Source organism: Ranitomeya variabilis, chromosome 5 (assembly GCF_051348905.1).
Source record: "Ranitomeya variabilis isolate aRanVar5 chromosome 5, aRanVar5.hap1, whole genome shotgun sequence".
Taxonomy (NCBI): Eukaryota; Metazoa; Chordata; class Amphibia; order Anura; family Dendrobatidae; genus Ranitomeya; species Ranitomeya variabilis.
In genome coordinates, this window is record NC_135236.1 from 665108697 (window position 1) to 665127925 (window position 19229).

At 46.6% G+C, this 19229-nt stretch overlaps 1 protein-coding gene across 3 annotated transcripts in view; it reads left to right on the forward strand.

Annotated features, from left to right (window-relative positions):
- Positions 1 to 386: 386 nt before the first annotated feature.
- Positions 387 to 19229, forward strand: part of ATXN10 (ataxin 10) — a 74805-nt gene continuing 55962 nt past the window's right edge. For 2 of the 3 annotated variants that reach the window (XR_013215927.1, XM_077266635.1), the window contains exons 1-3: positions 388 to 570; positions 5724 to 5909; positions 7524 to 7606. Coding sequence is in view for 2 of the 3 variants with exons in the window: in XM_077266635.1 (XP_077122750.1) it covers positions 431 to 570; positions 5724 to 5909; positions 7524 to 7606 (409 nt within the window). In the remaining variant the exon portion in view is untranslated. Of the gene's footprint in view, positions 571 to 5723; positions 5910 to 7523; positions 7607 to 19229 lie in introns of all 3 variants that reach the window. The other variant, XM_077266637.1, reaches the window with a different exon arrangement.

The following is a 19229-nucleotide window of genomic DNA, read 5'->3' on the forward strand; positions in this document are numbered from 1 at the left end:
AAAGGGCAAGGAGTTAAAAAAAAAAAAGAAAATGAAAAAAAAAAGGAAAGCAAGAGGGTAATTTTGAATTTACTTCTACAACGAGGGAAATCTATGAAAATAAAGCTGGATTTGTTTCTCATAGCAACCAATGACGGCTCAGCTTTCATTTCTCTTCCAGGTTGTGAAAAATGTAAACTGTTTTATGATTGGTTGCTAAGGGCAAGGATTAATAAAAACCAACAAAACACTGCTGCTATGGAAGCAGTGGGCGGGGTCTATCTGAGTGGTAAATACAAACCACGTGCTCACAGCCTGACAGACAGTTGTATGAACCAATGATATACCGCGATTTCCTTATCCTATCAGCGTCTCCTGTAATTCTCCAATAGGAAGCCTTTCTGTCAGGTTACCATGACAGCGAAGTGGGCTGGGCTGGCTTTAGGTCAAGATGGCGGCTCCCATGGAGCATGTGCCTGCGGTTCGTGCAGAACTTGAAAGATGGGTGCGAGAAGATTTGGAGGGCGGAGAAGCTCGGGGAGCGGACGGGGTGCGGCGGGTTACCGGGTTATTCAGAGAGGCGCAGTACAGGTCAGTGTGAGGCGGTCTGCCTCCATTTGTGGAACTACAAGTCCCAGCACCGCTCGTTGTGAGTCATGCTGGGTCTTGCATTTCTATATTGCACGGTAGGGTAGTCTTCATGGCTGTAGTGGGCACAGAGTGCTGCAAGAACCCCACAGTCTCCCTTCTTGCGTGTTGCTCTTTTTCTGGGCCGAGCTTATCACTGCTTTGGCTAGGCCACGCCCCTTCTGGCCTGGTGACATCCCACTTTATATGGGGGGGGGGGGGGGGTGATGAGTCCACATGGAGGAGGTTCTGGTTCTTGCTGCTCCAGTGTTCTGGAATGCACTACCCCAAATGTTCCGACTGATCTCGAACCCTCACGTTTGGCTCTTGCTTTAAATTGGAGCTGCTGCGCTCATGGTTCCCCCCCAACTCTCCATTCATTCCCTAACGGGCTGCTGCAGATAGTTGAGGTCAGCGTTGCACTATTTCTGACAGTTCTATAGATAAGGAATGGGCGGTGGTCGGCCACTAGTGTGTGTGTGTGTGTGTGTGTGTGTGTGTGGGCAATGCTTTTCATACAATGCTTTCCTATATTCTACTAGTGTTTAGGACTACAGAGATGGCAGGGCAGACATTGGGTTTCCTTCACGTCACAGCATGGAATGATGCTCAATATCAAAGTGGAAAATGAAGTTACAGGCTGATCTAACTTCAGTGGAAATGCCTCTTGACAAGGAAAAGATGCTCAGTAATGTGTGTGGCCTCCACGTGCCTGTATGATCTCCCTACAATGCCTGGGCAAGCTCCTGATGGTCTCCTGAGGGATCTTCTCCCAGACCTGGACTAAAGCATCCGCTAACTCCTGGACAGTCTGTGGTGCAACGTGATGTTGGTGGATGGAGCGAGACATCATGTCCCAGATGTGTTCAATTGGATTCAGGTCTGGGGAACAGGCGGGCCAGTCCATAGCTTCAATGACTTCATCTTGCAGGAACTGCTGACACACTCCAGCCACATGAGGTCTGGCATTGTCCTGTATTAGGAGGAACCCAGGGCCAACCGCACCAGCATATGGTCTCACAAGGGGTCTGAGGATCTCATCTCGGTACCTAATGGCAGTCAGGCAACCTCTGGCGAGCACATGGAGGGCTGTGCGGCCCTCCAAAGAAATGCCACCCCACACCATTACTGACCCACTGCCAAACCGGTCATGCTGAAAGATGTTGCAGGCAGCAGATCGATCTCCACGGCATCTCCAGACTCTGTCACGTCTGTCACATGTGCTCAGTGTGAACCTGCTCTCATCTGTGAAGAGCACAGGGTGTCAGTGGCGAATTTGCCAATCCTGGTGTTCTGTGGCAAATGCCAAGCGTCCTGCACAGTGTTGGGCTGTGAGCACAACCCCCATCTGTGGACGTCGGGCACTCAGACCATCCTCATGGAGTCTATTTCTGACAGTATGAGCAGACAGATGCACATTTGTGGCCTGCTGGAGGTCATTTTGCAGGGCTCTTGCAGTGCTACTCCTGTTCCTCCTTGCACAAAGGCTGAGGTAGCGGTCCTGCTGCTGGGTTGTTGCCCTCCTACGGCCCCCTCCACGTCTCCTGGTGTACTGGCCTGTCTCCTGGTAGTGCACAAAAGCCTCTGGCACTACGCTGACAGACACAACAAACCTTCTTGCCACAGCTCACATTGATGTGCCATCCTAGATGAGCTGCACTAGCTGAGCCACTTGTGCGGGTTGTAGACCCTGCCTCATGCTACTGTACAGTACTTCTAGGGGTGAGAGCAATGACGAAATGCAAAAGTGACCAAAACAACAGCCAAAAAGAATGAGAACAGAGAAAAGGTCTGTGGTCAGCCCCTGCAGAACCGCTCCTTTTTATAGGGGTCGTCTTGCCAATTTCCGATCATTTCTACATGTTTTCTGTTCCATTTGCACAACAGCAGGAGAATTTGATTCACAATCAGTGTTGCTTCATAACTGGGCAGGTTGATTTCAGAGTTGTCTTTTGAGTTGGAGTTACATTGTGTTGTTGTTGTTGTTGTTTCAGTGTTCCGTTTATTTGAGCAGTGTATAGTTTTGATCACAGATGTATATTACACTGCAGGTCTCCTCACATCATTACTCGCGTTACATTTATAGAAATCAACCAGTGGCGGGCCTGCTGTCTATGCATAACATAAGGAGACACCGAGAGTGCGGGGTGTACATTTCGTGGGGGGAATCTGTTCGGGACCCAGAAAGAATGACATTGCATGACGTAAACGGCCCACGGCCCGAAGGTTCCTCACCCTGCCCTAGATGCCCCAAGGGTGAGGTCACCTCTACAGCAGATTACCACTAGAGCCACTGGGCTCAGACCATGTTGAGGTCGATGGTACAGCACAAGATGGTTTAGCCCAAATGATTGGCTGCAGCGGTCAAGTGCTGTTGACCTGACATTACCACTGCTATGTCAAGAAAGACTGCTGTTTCCAGCAACGACCCTTCAGTACTTTTTTTTTTTTTTTTTTTCTTTATGGGAAAACCCTTTTAAAGCCTCTGTTTTGTACTAATGCTGGCTGGAGAATGAGCAAACTGAGTCTCCGTCAGTGAGCTCATTCTTACAGGAAGGGTTATAATGCTTTTTTATCACTTTTTTTTTTTTTTTTTTTCATAGGGCTTGTTAAAAGTAGAGTTCAGCGAGAAGATTTGCAGTCACATCGACAACAGTCCCTGCAAACCTCCTCCTACCTTCTGGGGACCCCGACCCATTTTCTGATGTGGTGCTGGGGTTACTAATCAGAAAAGGAGGTGGGGATGCTGACGGGTAGGAGGACATTTACAAGGCCATGGGCCACTGATGCGGTGTCTGGACCAGTGTCCTAAGAATCTTACTGTATTTATTTTTAAGGGCAATCACCCGTTGTTGCACAGTAGCAGCGGATTTGTATATACTTTTCGTCGGGCAGAACGACTGAGTGACGCGTTTTGGGCCGTGGCTCACCACTAATGCCTCCGCCCGAGAGACCATCCTAGTGCCGCCAAAGTGTGAGGTTTTGGGGCTGGTGGATCAGGTGGAGGGGGAAAAAAATAAAATGACCTCACTTTTTCCCTTTTCCAAAAGCGTCTTAAAATGTATTTTTACATCCTCCATTCTGTAAATATGAATTAACCATTGCCATATGCTTTCCTAATCTCCCCCGCCGGTGCTCTACCAGCCCATTAGGCCACAGTGGTTGGGTTATTTCTGCCTAGTGTGCCACTTTAAAAGCCATCCCCTTCCCACAGTGGAAGAAGAGTATAATTTTTTTTTTCCTGTGGAGGGGGTGGGTTATTAAAGGGGGGCGATTGGCTATGAGAAAAACATAAAAAAGACAGTAGATGATATGATAGAACTTTTCTTAAATATAAGTCTATAGCAATTCAGATGACTTCACTCAATATTACAGACGCTAATTTTCGGCATTGTGGTAAATGGAGTCTTGTGCTCAGATCTGGCAGGATTTGGCCTATTTTTGCCCTTGTGTTGACATTGCTGATCAATAGAAGAATCAGTTCACCTATTCTTGAAAATTCAGTAAAAAAAAAAAAAATTATCTCCCAAATGAATTATTTACCTATTGTGTAACAAGACTCTTCTTTCCTTTTGTATAATGCAGCCCTCGTATAGGAGGACATAGCTGCTTGTAAAGGGTTAATGTGCCAAAGGAGGACATAGGTGCTTGTAAATGGTAGACTGCAGAAGGAGGAATTGGCTGCCTGAGTATTTCCCTACAAACTGTACATAGGCCACAACATATCGGTGCTAATTTCACAGGTCCGACATTCCTGGCTCCTAGTACAGGCTGCTATTTCTAAACGTTAGGAGTTCCCCCGGTCAGTCCGGACATTACAGTCTGTAATAGGACAATGAACGTTGGATGTGTTAACTCGGGGGGGAAAGAGTCAAATGGCCGTATAACTTTGACGGGGATCGCAGTGCAATGCTCGGACTGGCTGACTGCTCTCTCGACCAGAGCGTGACAGCGTGTATTTCTATGCAGCTATCACTCTCGGGTCGGGAGAGCCGCCGTCCAGTCTGAGTATTTCTTTGCGATTTCCATCAGAGTTATACGGCCATCTGACTTTTCCCTAAGTAGAAGTGACAGGATTGCAGTTACTGTTTCTAGCCACTTTATTTTTCCTCCGAGTGCTCCATATCACACTTCTTGGAGACCGCAGGCGGACAGGAGACCGGGAGCAGGCAGCAGAGGTCCTGGAGACCTCAAGTCAGACAGGAAACCGGGAGCAGGCAGCAGAGGACCGACCCGGTGACCGCGTGTGGACAGGAGACCGGGAGCAGGCAGCAGAGGTCCTGGAGACTGCAAGGCGGACAGGAGACCGGGAGCAGGCAGCAGAGGACCGACCCGGTGACCGCGTGTGGACAGGAGACCGGGAGCAGGCAGCAGAGGTCCCGGAGACTGCAAGGCGGACAGGAGACCGGGAGCAGGCAGCACAGTGGAGAGCTCCCAACTTCAGCTTTTGCTATCTTAAAGGATCATCGTTGTTATCACTGATTTGTGGCAAAAATATTTGTTTTCTTTAAATATATTTTGCTTATGAGGAATTGTTAGATATTGTCTATCGACAGGACTATTGGATGTTTTAAATGCTGGTGTAATAATAAAGACCTTATATATTGGGGCTTGAAAATTGGTAACCACATTTGGGAACCTTTGAAATTCGCTCAGAGAGGTTGTCTCTCCCCTTTCTCCCACTATTTCTCACACCTCACGTCGCCTCCTTTGTAATGTGTGCACACAAATGACTGATGTGTGAATGGAGCCCTAGCGCTCCGCTGTTTTTGCTTTGGAGAATTTGACCTGTCTTGCTTGGGGTCAAGCAAAGCTTTTCCAGAGTGGTGAACATCTCTTAAAGGGATTTTCTGCACCTGGGAACAAGGTTTTATTTTTTATTATTTTTATTTTATTTTTCTACTTGAATGCATTTGTTTTAGGCTCAAATCAATTTTTGCAATTGCCTTTTCATTAAAAATGTTTGCACCGTTTCTTGGCACATTCAGCCTTGCTGATCACATCGTGTTCCCCTGCCGTGCCCACTTGACCTAGTCGTATGTCTAGACGTTGCGTGCAGGTCGTGTTCATTTCCAGACCTTCCCTCCATCCTTGATCTATTGTGTCTTCTCTTCCAGGGAGACGGCGGATGAGAAGATTTTCACCTTGATATCGCAGATTCTGTCCCGAGCGCTGCAGGAGATCCAGACGCGGATTGTCACGTCCAATCCCGCTGGGGAACGCTGGTGCGACTTGTCAGCCGAATGCTTCCGGTGCTTGAGAAATGCCTGCGTACAATGCCCTCCCAATCAGGATACCATCCGGTGAGTGCTGGCCCTGGAGGATGGAGACTGATCACTGATGGGTGGTTTCGGACCAGAACGTGGGAACAGAGCATTATCGGGTGGATGGGGCCAGGAGTTCTACTATTGTGGACGGATCGCCTATTATTCATGCAGGGTATAAATATATGAACACTCCAGCAAGATCCTGGAGATTGTTGGAAATCACATACCTCTGTGTTCCGGTGTACCAAAATTATCAGGTAGTCACTGGATAGGTTGTAAATGCTACATCATGGTGGGTTTTACTACTGCACCCCCCCTAGACCCCACTGATATATGAGATATGGGGACTGATATATTTCGTTCTTATTCCATTCAAAGGCAATATCACTGCGCTGTGCTAAGCTACCATCATCGGGTCAGTGTAGCGATTGGGAGAGGGTCCTATTGTGATCAGTGGGGGATGGGGTGTCCCGTTATGGTGACCAGTGGGGGATGGGGGGCTGTCCCATTGTGGACATCGGTGGTGGTGGGGAGCGGAACAGCGCAGCGCCGTACACCGTGTAGTGGCCGTTCTCATGTACTGCAGCTCAGATCACATTACCATCAATAGGAGCTGAGCTGCGGTACCAAGAACGGCCATTTAACCTCTGGAGGAGCTTTTTCCTCCGAATGGCATTTTAGCTACTGCACAGGTTAAGGGAAAGCCCTGTGTAAGCACAATGTCCGCTGCCTTGGCTCGTCCTGTCCCGTGTGGTCTCGCTGTGTGGGACTGAAGGCTTTCCCTTTAATTAGGCAGAGAAAACTTGGATAATGTTACCACAAAGCTCAGCAGATGTCACTGCAAGGTCTGCAGATCCAGGGAAGGGTCTCTGGCTGGACTCTAGTCACTACCAAAGCTGCATCGAGAATTCAGCCGACGCTGACACACACACCCGTAATGCACAGTGAAAACATGACGCTCCCTATGTGAGACCATTGTATGCAGCACAATATAGAGACTTAGGGGGGCTTCTTCGCCTTCAGAGGCCATTTTTTTTTTTTTTCTTAAATGCACGTATTTTGGGCTAAAAATAATTTTTGTAATTGGGTTTCATTTAAAAAATTTTTTGCAATGTTTGCCATCTGTAGCCGCAGGATGAGTTAGCTGAGAAACTGCCAGTGAGCTCTTGCCGGAAGTTCGTAACTTTTATCTGTCTTTCTTTTTTTCGGTTGACTTATAACCATGGACCGCATCAAAGTTTTTGGTCTGTAAAAGCCAAACGGTGAAAAAGATTTGTAATGGAACCCAATTTTGAAAACTATTTTTAAGTGATGACATCCCCCCCCCCCCCCCCCCCCAAAAAAAAACGGGATAAGGTGTTATCTGAGCATGCTCAGGTGCTAACCAAGTGTTGTCGGCGTGCTCGAAAAAATGTCTTTGGGACCAGAGAGCGGATCAAAGATCGTCTCATCCTCTGGAGGACCCGCCATGGGTCCGTGCATTATTTTGGTGACCACATTGGTTTTAGTTTTAGTTGTGTAATACTCCTGCTCTCCTGCGGAGGCGCTGCAGGGAAATAGAACACTTCCAAAGAAAATGATTGTGCTTTTAAGGATTTGGGATACTATGAAATATTCTTCTCATCATGTCCTTTTTTTTTTCTTCTTTAGAAACGTGGGACTGATTGACACCGCCACAACGCTCCTCCAAATCTTCAGCACATCCGGTTCCTCCGAAGAATCGCTTCTAGTCGGTGAGCGTCGCCAAGACTGTATATAATATCCCGGTCTTGGATTTCATCCCCTTTAAATAAGTATGGTACTTGGAGCCATTTTGCTAGGAAATGCTGTCCGTTGATGATCATTGAGGTGCTGCATTTCTTTCCCTCCAGAGCAGCGCTCTTAGAATGGAGCTGCAGTTTCCTCCACCTTCAGACTATATATGTGGCCTGGTAATTGCTAGTAGAAGTTCAGCGTGTCCTATAGGACGGGGATGGCTAGGAAATAGTGCGTGGGCGGCCGCTGGGACGACTTCTAGCAGCGCGGTCTCTGACAACTCCAGGTTCCTCTCCGCGAAGCTGCAGGGTTGTCATTAAAATAGACAGTGATTTATTAACTCCAGAAAATGAGAACCAGCTTCTCCGCTCTGCTCCTCGAAAAGCGGTCCTGAACCGGTCCTACACCCAGCAATGAGGACTGGGTGCCACCATTGCAGCCACCACAAGGGGGCAGTGTAGCATTACGTCTCCGGTTCCATATTAATGCCAAGCTTGGCACTTTTGGAGCCATAAGTGTGGCGAGACAAGACGGTGGGGTGGCCCCTGTGCAGCAGCAATAGCATAACGTCCTAGATAAGCAAATCTAATATTAAAGGTTTTTTTTTTATATGTGGCGGAACAACCCCTTTAAATATCACCTGGCGGGTCACGTCTTTAAATCATCTGAGAGGAGCTCAAGAGAAAAAAACAAAACCGATAAGAGTCACAACTCTCCAGTACGACTGTCAGAAGACTGAGCTCACTGATAGATTCTCAGTTAACTCTTTCTGCATCCAGCAATAAAGCTATAGAAGGCACATTTTAAATTTTTTTTTTCTTTTTTTTTTTTTTTTGCCCCAAATACATAATTTATAATAAAACTTAGATTTAATTAATAATAAAACGATTAATTCCACCTCCCCTCCCAATGGATAGGGAATAACTGAGGGTTTGACCGCTGAGTTCTTGAAAATGGGGCTCTGCAGCTTCATAGATCAGCAGGGTCCGACTACCAGATCCCCCACTGATCACTGCCGATCGGCGGAGCCGCAGCTCGCAGGAATTGGCACAGCGCCGTTCATTGTGTAGTGGCCAATAGTGGTACTGCATGATCACAAAAATGGGAAGAACCCGCTCTGGACTCCATTAATGGGTGAGGAGTTCACTGTGGAAGGGGGAGGTACAGTAATTAAGAGTAAGGGGGAGGGTGTTAACAATTTAGACTGATCTGTCACTTTAAGACTGTTGTGCCATACATGTGTCCGCTATGGAGATTTATGCATCGCGGGTTCCTGGCTCCTCTCTAATCGCGTGCACTCCTTCTGAACTCTGCACGCCTGATTAAGATTGGCGCCGCTTCTGACAAGCTCATGTAGAGCCTCGCCTCCGTCCACATGATCCGCCGCTGCGCCACATTACACATGAACTTCCTGCAGGACCTCCGTGCAGCGCATTGCCAAGAGCTGTCGCGTTTCACTTCCCAGTTTGGGAACCTATATCCACGGCTGATTTTTTTTTTTTTTTTTTTTTTTCCCCCCCCCCCCCTCCACATTCTGTGCTTTTTATTTTATATATTTGCTATGTATTTTTTTTTCAAGAGTTACGAAGTAAGGAGCCAAGTCGGCTCTGCTGCCTCCGAAGACAAGGCTGTTATTACTCTGTCAGAAGAGAATTTATATTATTTTTATTTCCCTTCAGGAAATAATTATGGAAGTGTGACAAATATATTACATTTTGACGAGTATAATGGAAGTTTAACCCCTGAGTTAAAAAAAAATAAAAATACACATTATATATGTGTCATCCATGCAGTATTATGTGGTGCTCATTACACTATCTAGAGCGCTATGTGGCGCCCATAATACTGTATGGAAGGCTAAGTGGTGCCCATAATACTGTATGGAGGGCTATGTGGCTCCCATAATACTGTATGGAAGGCTATGTGGTGCCCATAATACTGTATGGAGGGCTATGTGGCGCCCATAATACTGTATGGAAGGCTATGTGGTGCCCATAATACTGTAGGGAGGGCTATGTGGTGCCCATAATACTGTAGGGAGGGCTATGTGGCGCCCATAATACTGTAGGGAGGGCTATGTGGCGCCCATAATACTGTAGGGAGGGCTATGTGGTGGCCATAATACTGTAGGGAGGGCTATGTGGCGCCCTTAATACTGTAGGGAGGGCTATGTGGTGCCCATAATACTGTATGGAAGGCTATGTGGTGCCCGTAATACTGTAGGGAGGGCTATGTGGTGCCCATAATACTGTAGGGAGGGCTATGTGGTGCCAGTAATACTGTAGGGAGGGCTATGTGGCGCCCATAATACTGTATGGAAGGCTATGTGGTGCCCGTAATACTGTAGGGAGGGCTATGTGGTGCCCGTAATACTGTATGGAAGTCTATATGGTACCCGTAACTCTGTATGGAACGCTAAGTGGTCCCCATAATACTGTATGGATGACTGTGGCGCCCATAATACTGTATGGAGGGCTATGTGGTGCCCATAATACCGTATGGATGACTATGTGGAGACCATAATACTGTGTGGAGGGCTATGTGGCGCCTATAATACTGTGTGGAGGGTTTTGTGGTGGCCATAATACCGTATGGATGACTATGTGGAGACCATAATACTGTATGGATGACTATGTGGTGCCCATAATACTAAAACGGGCCACCAAAACTCTCTTGCCGGGGACCCATGAAAACTTTTAGCCGACTCTGTTCACAGTCCGTTTGAGTGATGTGGAGACATTAGCAGCATTCTCTGTGAACTGTCATGACATTTATCTGTATAAGACCTTCCATCTTCCCCCCCCCTCCCAAAAAAAAAAAAATCACTGTATGCATCAAATATTCCCCTGAATGTTGGAAATTTCTGATATGGAGCAGGAGGAGACTCGGATTCCCACGTCACTTCTCAATGGAAAACCTTCCAAATTCGGTACCGTCCAATCAAAACCTCTCCCTTACGCTACAGACGTGTATTTTTTGGTTTCCTGCGGGATCGTTTAGTAGCCTCAGGATGTTCTATGCGATTAGTTAGAATTCACAATGAAGGAAAGTAACGCTTTTATAGCTGTATTTCCTAAATCCCCCCCCCCCATCGTCGGTCCTCCCTGCCGGTCAGTGCCTGGAAAATGGGATTTGCTCCAGTGTTTTTAGAGGGTAATGAAATCGAAACTTTCGCTCCTAGCCTCAGGATTGTTCCGGGGGGACATAAATTTACTATTTTTAGTGGATTACGAAAGGCACCGGACACCAATTTCTACGTGTGCAGTCTGCCCATCCTGGGCTGGAAGTCATTGTAAGGTTTCCACTTCACAGGACGAGGGGAAATCTTTTTCCAAAACCTGACTCCTAAATCCCGTCGTGAGTGGGCTTGTGGGCACTGCTGCCTGTTATAGCTGAGCCCCCCGAACATACACATAGATGTTTACTGAACGCGGAGCTTTTATCGTAGATTTAACCCATTTTGTCTACGACTCGGCGGCGCTGGCAGTAGTCGGCCCTTTAAACCCTAGTAACCTATATTGGTGACCTGTTGTAAGGATAGATCATCATTTTCCCACCGATCAGCTGGTTGCAGCCCCCACGGTGGCTGGATGTGCACAGTTCTTTACACTGACATCCCCTTTAATTAGGCGCTAAGCTGTAGGACAGGAGCTGGGCTCTACTGGCTCTGCCCGCTGGTTACTTCCGGCCGCCGATCAGATGATCGGTGATGGTGCCCAATGATCCTTAGGATGGGTCATGAGTAAGTCCTGGACAACACCTTTTAATCTTCCTAACAATGGCAGTGCAGCTATGATGGACATCCCCTTTAAAAAAAAAAAAAAAAGTGTTTTGCACATGTTTCAGTCATGGCTGAAGTGTTGGTAACCTTTGAAATTGTTACAGAAAATGAGGTATTTCTCCCAGAAAATTATTACAATTCCACATGTTTTGTTATACACATGTTAATTTCTCAACACAAAAAAAACAGTAAAAAAAGGCAAATTGGGCATAATTTCACACAAAACAACAAAATTGTTGGCACCTTTCCCAAATTGTGGTTAAACAACTTTGCTCCAAGCATGTGATGCTCACTCAAAACTCACCTGTGGCAAGTAACAGGTGTGGGTAATATGGAAATCACAGCTGAAACCAGATAAAAAGGGGAGGAGTTGACTCAATCTTTTGCACTGTGTGTCACACATAAAGAACAGAAAGAGGAGAGGAGAACTGCCTGAGGATTTGAGAACCAAAATAGTTGGAAAATATCAACGATCTCAAGGTTACAAATCTCTCCCCAGAGATCTTGATGTTCCTTTGTCCACGGTGCGCAACGTAATCAAGACGTTAACAACCCATGGCATTGTAGCTAGTCTCTCTGCACATGGATGGCCGAGGAAAAATTGACGAAAGGTTGAAGCGCAGGGTAATCCGGATGGGGGCTAAGCAGCCCCAATCAAGTTCCAAAGAAATTCAAGCTGTCCTGCAGGTTCAGTTTGCATGGACTCGGATGCACCGTATCTGTCAACACGTCAATGAAATAAAACGCTATGGCAGGAGACTCAGGAAGACTCCACTGCTGATAGAGACCTAAAAAATAGCTAGACTTCAGTTTGGCAAAATGTACGTGAATAAGCCAAAATCCTTCTGGGAAAGCGTCTTGTGGACAAATGAGACCAAGATAAAGCTCTTTGGTAAAGCACATCATTCTACTGTTATGGAATGAGACCTACAAAGAAAACACAGTACCTACAGTCAAACATGGTGGAGGTTCAAATATTTTTTTTTTGGGGGGTGTTTTGCTTTTTCTCGCACTGGGTGCCTTGACTCTGCAAGGCATCATGAAATCTGAAGATTACAAATGGATTTTGGGTCACGATGTAGTCTCCAGTGTCAGAAAGCTGGGTTTGCATCATAGGTCGTGGGTCTTCCAGCAGGACGATGATCCCAAATATGCTTCAGGAATGGATGGAAACAAAGTGTTGGAGAATTGTCAAGTGACAGCAATGAGTCAGGATGTCATTCCCATTGGTCACCTGTGGAGAGATCTTAATGTTGCTGTTGGGAGAAGGCGCCTTAAAATATGAGAGACCTGGGGCAGCTTGCAGAATAAGGCCGGGGTCACACATGCGAGTTTTACGGACGTAAGAGCGCAGAAACTACGTCCGTAAAACTCGCATTACATACGGCACAATGATTCTCAATGGGTCTAGTCCTATCAGGCGTATATTACGGATCCGTAATATACTGTCTTGTACGGGCGTAGAAAATCGCAGCATGCTGCGTTTGTCAGCGTATTGCGCAAAAAAATCGCCAATGAAAGTCTATGGGGGCGAGAAAAATACGGATTCCACACGGACCAGCAGTGTGACTTGCGAGAAATACGCAGCGGTGTTAGTGAAAAGTCGGTAATTCAATTGCCGGCTTTTCATTTCTCCTGCACAAACCCGACATATGAGACATGGTTTACATACAGTAAACCATCTCATATCCCCTTTTTTTTTTTGCATATTCCACACTACTAATGTTAGTAGTGTGTATGTGCAAAATTTCAGCGCTGTAGCTGCTCAAATAAAGGGTTAAATGGCGGAAAAAATTGGCGTGGGCTCCCGCGCAATTTTCTCCGCCAGAGTGGTAAAGCCAGTGACTGAGGGCAGATATTAATAGCCAGGAGAGGGTCCATGGTTATTGGCCCCCCCGTGGCTACAAACATCTGCCCCCAGCCACCCCAGAAAAGGCACATCTGGAAGATGCGCCTATTCTGGCACTTGGCCACTCTCTTCCCACTCCCTGTAGCGGTGGGATATGGGGTAATGAAGGGTTAATCCCACCTTGCTATTGGAAGGTGACATTAAGCCAGATTAATAATGGAGAAGCGTCAATTATGACACCTATCCATTATTAATCCAATTGTTTGAAAGGGTTAAAAAACACACACACGTGATTTAAAAGTATTTTAATGAAATAAACACACCGGTTGTTTTAATAATTTATTGCTCTCTCAATCCATTTGCAGGTCCTCGCTTGGCAAAATAATAAACGCACAAGATACATACCTTCTGATGTCAGATCACGTCCCACGAGGTAATCCATCTGAAGGGGTTAACTAATATTACAGGCACGAGCTGCGATAAACCACTCGCTCGTGCCTGTAATCCCCGGGTGCTGAAAGGAAAGCAGAGTGATCTATACTTACATTGAGTCGCGGTGATGCGCCCCTGCTGGATGTTCTCATGAACTGCAGCCTGGGAACTTTTTCCCACGCTCCAGGTCATATGAGGACATCCACCAGGGGGCGCATCACCGCAACTGAAGGAAATGTAGGTCAATGACCTACATTTCCTTCATTCGCCGGGGGATTACAAGCACGAGCACTGCTGCATTTGCAGGGCTCCTGCCTGTAAAATATTTTAACCCCTTCAGATGGATTACCTCGTGGGACGTGACGGTTCAGCTGAGGGTATGTATCTTGTGCGTTTATTTTGCCAAGTGAGGGCCTGCAAATGGATTGAGAGAGCAATAAATTATTAAAACAACCGGTGTGTTTATTTCATTAAAATACTTTTAAATCATGTGTGTGTGTGTTTTTTAACCCTTTCAAACAATTGGATTAATAATGGATAGGTGTCATAATTGACGCCTCTCCATTATTAATCTGGCTTAATGTCACCTTACAATAGCAAGGTGACATTAACCCTTCATTACCCCATATCCCACCGCTACAGGGAGTGGGAAGAGAGAGGCCAAGTGCCAGAATAGGCGCATCTTCCAGATGTGCCTTTTCTGGGGTGGCTGGGGGCAGATGTTTGTAGCCAGGGGGGGCCAATAACCATGGACCCTCTCCTGGCTATTAATATCTGCCGTCAGTCACTGGCTTTACCACTCTGGCGGAGAAAATTGTGCGGGAGCCCACGCCAATTTTTTCCGCCATTTAACCCTTTATTTGAGCAGCTACAGCGCTGAAATTTTGCACATACACACTACTAACATTAGTAGTGTGGAATATGCAAAAAAAAATGGGGATATGAGATGGTTTACTGTATGTAATCATGTCTCATATCCTGTCGGGTTTGTGCAGGAGAAATGAAAAGCCGGCAATTGAATTACCGGCTGTTCACAGATATCGCGCTGAATGAAATCTAAATACAGAATATATATATATATATATATATATATATATATATATACATACACACACTCACCGGCCACTTTATTAGGTACACCATGCTAGTAACGGGTTGGACCCCTTTTGCCTTCAGAACTGCCTCAATTCTTCGTGGCATAGATTCAACAAGGTGCTGGAAGCATTCCTCAGAGATTTTGGTCCATATTGACATGATGGCATCACACAGTTGCCGCAGATTTGTCGGCTGCACATCCCAAAGATGCTCCATACAAGGCAGGATGGATCCATGCTTTCATGTTGTTTACGCCAAATTCTGACCCTACCATCCGAATGTCGCAGCAGAAATCGAGACTCATCAGACCAAGCAACGTTTTTCCAATCTTCTACTGTCCAATTTCGATGAGCTTGTACAAATTGTAGCCTCAGTTTCCTGTTCTTAGCTGAAAGGAGTGGTACCCGGTGTGGTCTTCTGCTGCTGTAGCCCATCTGCCTCAAAGTTCGACGCACTGTGCGTTCAGAGATGCTCTTAGGCCTACCTTGGTTGTAACGGGTGGCGATTTGAGTCACTGTTGCCTTTCTATCAGCTCGAACCAGTCTGCCCATTCTCCTCTGACCTCTGGCATCAACAAGGCATTTCCGCCCACAGAACTGCCGCTCACTGGATTTTTTTTCTTTTTCGGACCATTCTCTGTAAACCCTAGAGATGGTTGTGCGTGAAAATCCCAGTAGATCAGCAGTTTCTGAAATACTCAGACCAGCCCTTCTGGCACCAACAACCATGCCACGTTCAAAGGCACTCAAATCACCTTTCTTCCCCATACTGATGCTCGGTTTGAACTGCAGGAGATTGTCTTGACCATGTCTACATGCCTAAATGCACTGAGTTGCCGCCATGTGATTGGCTGATTAGAAATTAAGTGTTAACAAGAAGTTGGACAGGTGTACCTAATAAAGTGGCCGGTGAGAGTGTGTGTATATATATATATATACTGTATATATGTTTTCCCGAACATTTGAGCACATAAATCCATTAGATGTCGGTTTTGCAAGCCTGCGCGAAAATCTCGCAGTACGGATGCCATACGGATTACATACGGAGGATGCCATGCGCAAAATACGCTGACACACCCTGACTACGGATCAATATTTTGGGAACATTTCTCCGTATTACGGCCGTAGTACGGACGTATAATGCGTGGCGTATTGTCTTATGCCAAGTGTGACCCCAGCCTAAGAGTGGTGCAAAATTCCAGCTGAGAGGTGTAAGAAGCTGATGGTTATAGGAAACAATTGATTGTAGGTTTTTATTCCAAAGGGCGTGCAACCAAAAATTAAGTTGTGTAATTGCAATAATTTTCTGGGACAGTTTCAATGGTGCCAACCCTTTTGGTCAATAAATTACAATCACTGCCAAACCTCCACGGATGGCTTGATTTTTTTTTTTTGCCTGCCCGAAGTCCGTCCGAGATCATCCTTCCCACCCTCTTCCATGTGTCCATCAGTGACCAACGATGTGTATGAATGGGGCTGGGTTCAGTACATAATCCCGCCCTTTTCTCGCTTTTAACTGGCTGTTTTGGAGGAGGGGGCTGGCTTATCTACTAAACGGAACCAGTAAAGCCAGCCCCTTACATCCACATCACTGCTCCAAATTTGACTACTGGAACAGTTTGAGCAGAAAAACTCTATGCGCCAGATGCCAAAATCCAGGCACAAAAACAAAAAAACGATTTGATCGATTCATGATAAACGGGTGATCACTCGGCTGGTGTCACTTGGGGGTAAAAGAGAGTTTTCTTCTTGGTCCAAATACTTGCATTGATGTTTTATTTTTGAGTACAACATTAGACGTCCGTGTGCATGGATGGGAACAGCCGGACTCGCGACCTTCCGGAGTCAAGTCATGAGTTTACACGGCCCGGTAGGTGGCCCGCCATCCCATGTGCAAAGTTTTTTTGTAGATTTTTTTTTTTTTATTTTTTTTTATTTTTTTCCTCCAACGCATACGGCAGAAATGGTTCCTTCTTGCATGGAAACTGTTCCATGGACGACTATGATAAATGTACAACATTCTTTCCAGCTTCTAACTTTGGCAAAACTGTCCAGCAGTTCTGTGCTAGACGTAGGCGGAAACCACACATCCATCCAAAAGGTATATGTGGTGATAAACTGCGGCCAACCCCGTGCACCGGCTGTAATTTTTTGCCTTTTTATATGAGCCACGATGGCCACCGTAGCGGCTTTTAAGTGGCAGTGTGGGTGGGTCTTGTATAATTGATGGGTTCCATCTCCCATTACTCCCCCAGAGTTCCCCGCTGGGTGGTATCCCGGCTCACAAATCCTCTTTTGGCTTTTTTTTTTTTTTTTTTTTTTTTTTGTTTCCCGGTGAATTATTATTATTTTTTTTTTTTTTGCTTAATCCTGAAATATTAACTCCAGTACAATATTATAACAGATCGTTATTCCCTTGTAAATCATTAGTCATCCTGGCACGGGGATGAAATCCTGGATAGTCTTCATTCTATTATTATTATTATTATTATTATTATTATTATTATTTCACAACCAAAATAGTAATTATTTTCCTTTTTTCCTGAGATTAATTCTGCTTATTATTGTTGTTTTATATTAATTTTTATCACTTAATATTGAGAAGCATTAGGTATGCTGGCTCGCTGCTGCTGCCAATACATGTCACCCTAGGACTTCTAGTATTATATAGTCTCGCTTGTAGCAGCGAATCGTCACCTTAGGATTCACTGCTATTTATAAAGTTTATATAAAGCAGTAAATCGTACAGCTCCTTGTTCAACATCTCCAAACACACCATATGATGCCCCCACAGTCCTGACACTCAGTATGATGTCACCACACAGCCCCCATTACAGTTTTATGCCACCATCTAGGTCTCCCTGCCCAGTATGATGTCCCTCACACATACCTCCCCACCCAGTACAATGTCCCTCACACGGGCCTCCCCTGCCCAGTACGATGTCCCTCACACATGCCTCCCCCCTGGTCAGTACGATGTCCCTCACACATTCCTCCCCCCTGGTCAGTACGATGTCCCTCACACGGGCCCTCCCCTCCGCCCAGTACAATGTCCCTCACACGGGCCCTCACCTTCGCCCAGTATGATTTCCCTCACACGGGCCCTCCCCTCCGCCCAGTACGATGTCCCTCACACGGGCCCTCACCTTCGCCCAGTACGATGTCCCTCACACATGCCTCCCCACCCAGTATGATGTCCCTCACACAGGTCCTCCCCTTCGCCCAGTACGATGTCCCTCACACAGGCCCTCCCCTTCGCCCAGTACGATGTCCCTCACACATGCCTCCCCACCCAGTATGATGTCCCTCACACGGGCCCTCCCCTTCGCCCAGTACGATGTCCCTCACACGGGTCCTCCCCTTCGCCCAGTACGATGTCCCTCACACGGGCCCTCCCCTTCGCCCAGTACCATGTCCCTCACACATGCCTTCCCCCCCCCCCCCGCACAGTACGATGTCCCTCACACATGGCTCCCCACTCAGTACGATGCCCCTCACACATGCCTCCCCTGCCCAGTACGATGTCCCTCACACATGCCTCCCCTGCCCAGTACGATGTCCCTCACACATGCCTCCCCTGCCCAGTACGATGTCCCTCACACATGCCTTCCCCCCCGCACAGTACGATGTCCCTCACACATGCCTTCCCCCCCCCCCCCCCGCACAGTACGATGTCCCTCACACATTGCTCCCCACTCAGTACGATGTCCCTCACACATGCCTCCCCTGCCCAGTACGACGATGCCCCTCGCACATGCCTCCCCTGCCCAGTACGATGCCCCTCGCACATGCCTCCCCTGCCCAGTACGACGATGCCCCTCGCACAGGCCCTTCCCTTTCCAGTCTCGGTTCCTGAGATATGGCCTTCTCTTTTCTGCATATAGATCTACTGTTTTTTTTTTTTTTGTTTTTTTTTAACAAGAGGGTTCTGCTCGTAGGCGTTTTCTTTGGGGGAACACACCCACTTGGCCAGCAAGACTAGATTTATATACAGGAAAGAAGGGCCCATATCTCAGGAACGGAGAGGCGCAAAAAAAAAAAACCAGCGCCGGATTCAGGAGACCACATTACATTTATGGCAATTGACAGGTTCCCTTTAAGTAGAGTGCTGCTTTTAATAAATCTGGCACAATTCTCTCCCAACTACCCTCGTAGAATGTGGGCCGATGTGTTATTTTTCCTAATGGTTTCTCACATGGTTAGGCATTTACTATATCCAGTATTGGGTCTAAGATAATACTGTATATATATTTTTTTTTTTGGTAGCAGTCGTGATTTTTGTGCCCAATTTGTTTTTAATGGGATTATTGTGCATTAATTACATATTCCCTCTCTGTGCAGGCTCCGCTCCACCTATAATTGTTGCTGTGGTTTACCAGCAGGATAAAATTAGCTCCTTGTGTTTTTTTTTTTTTTTTTTGCAATTTCAAAATTAAAATAAATCT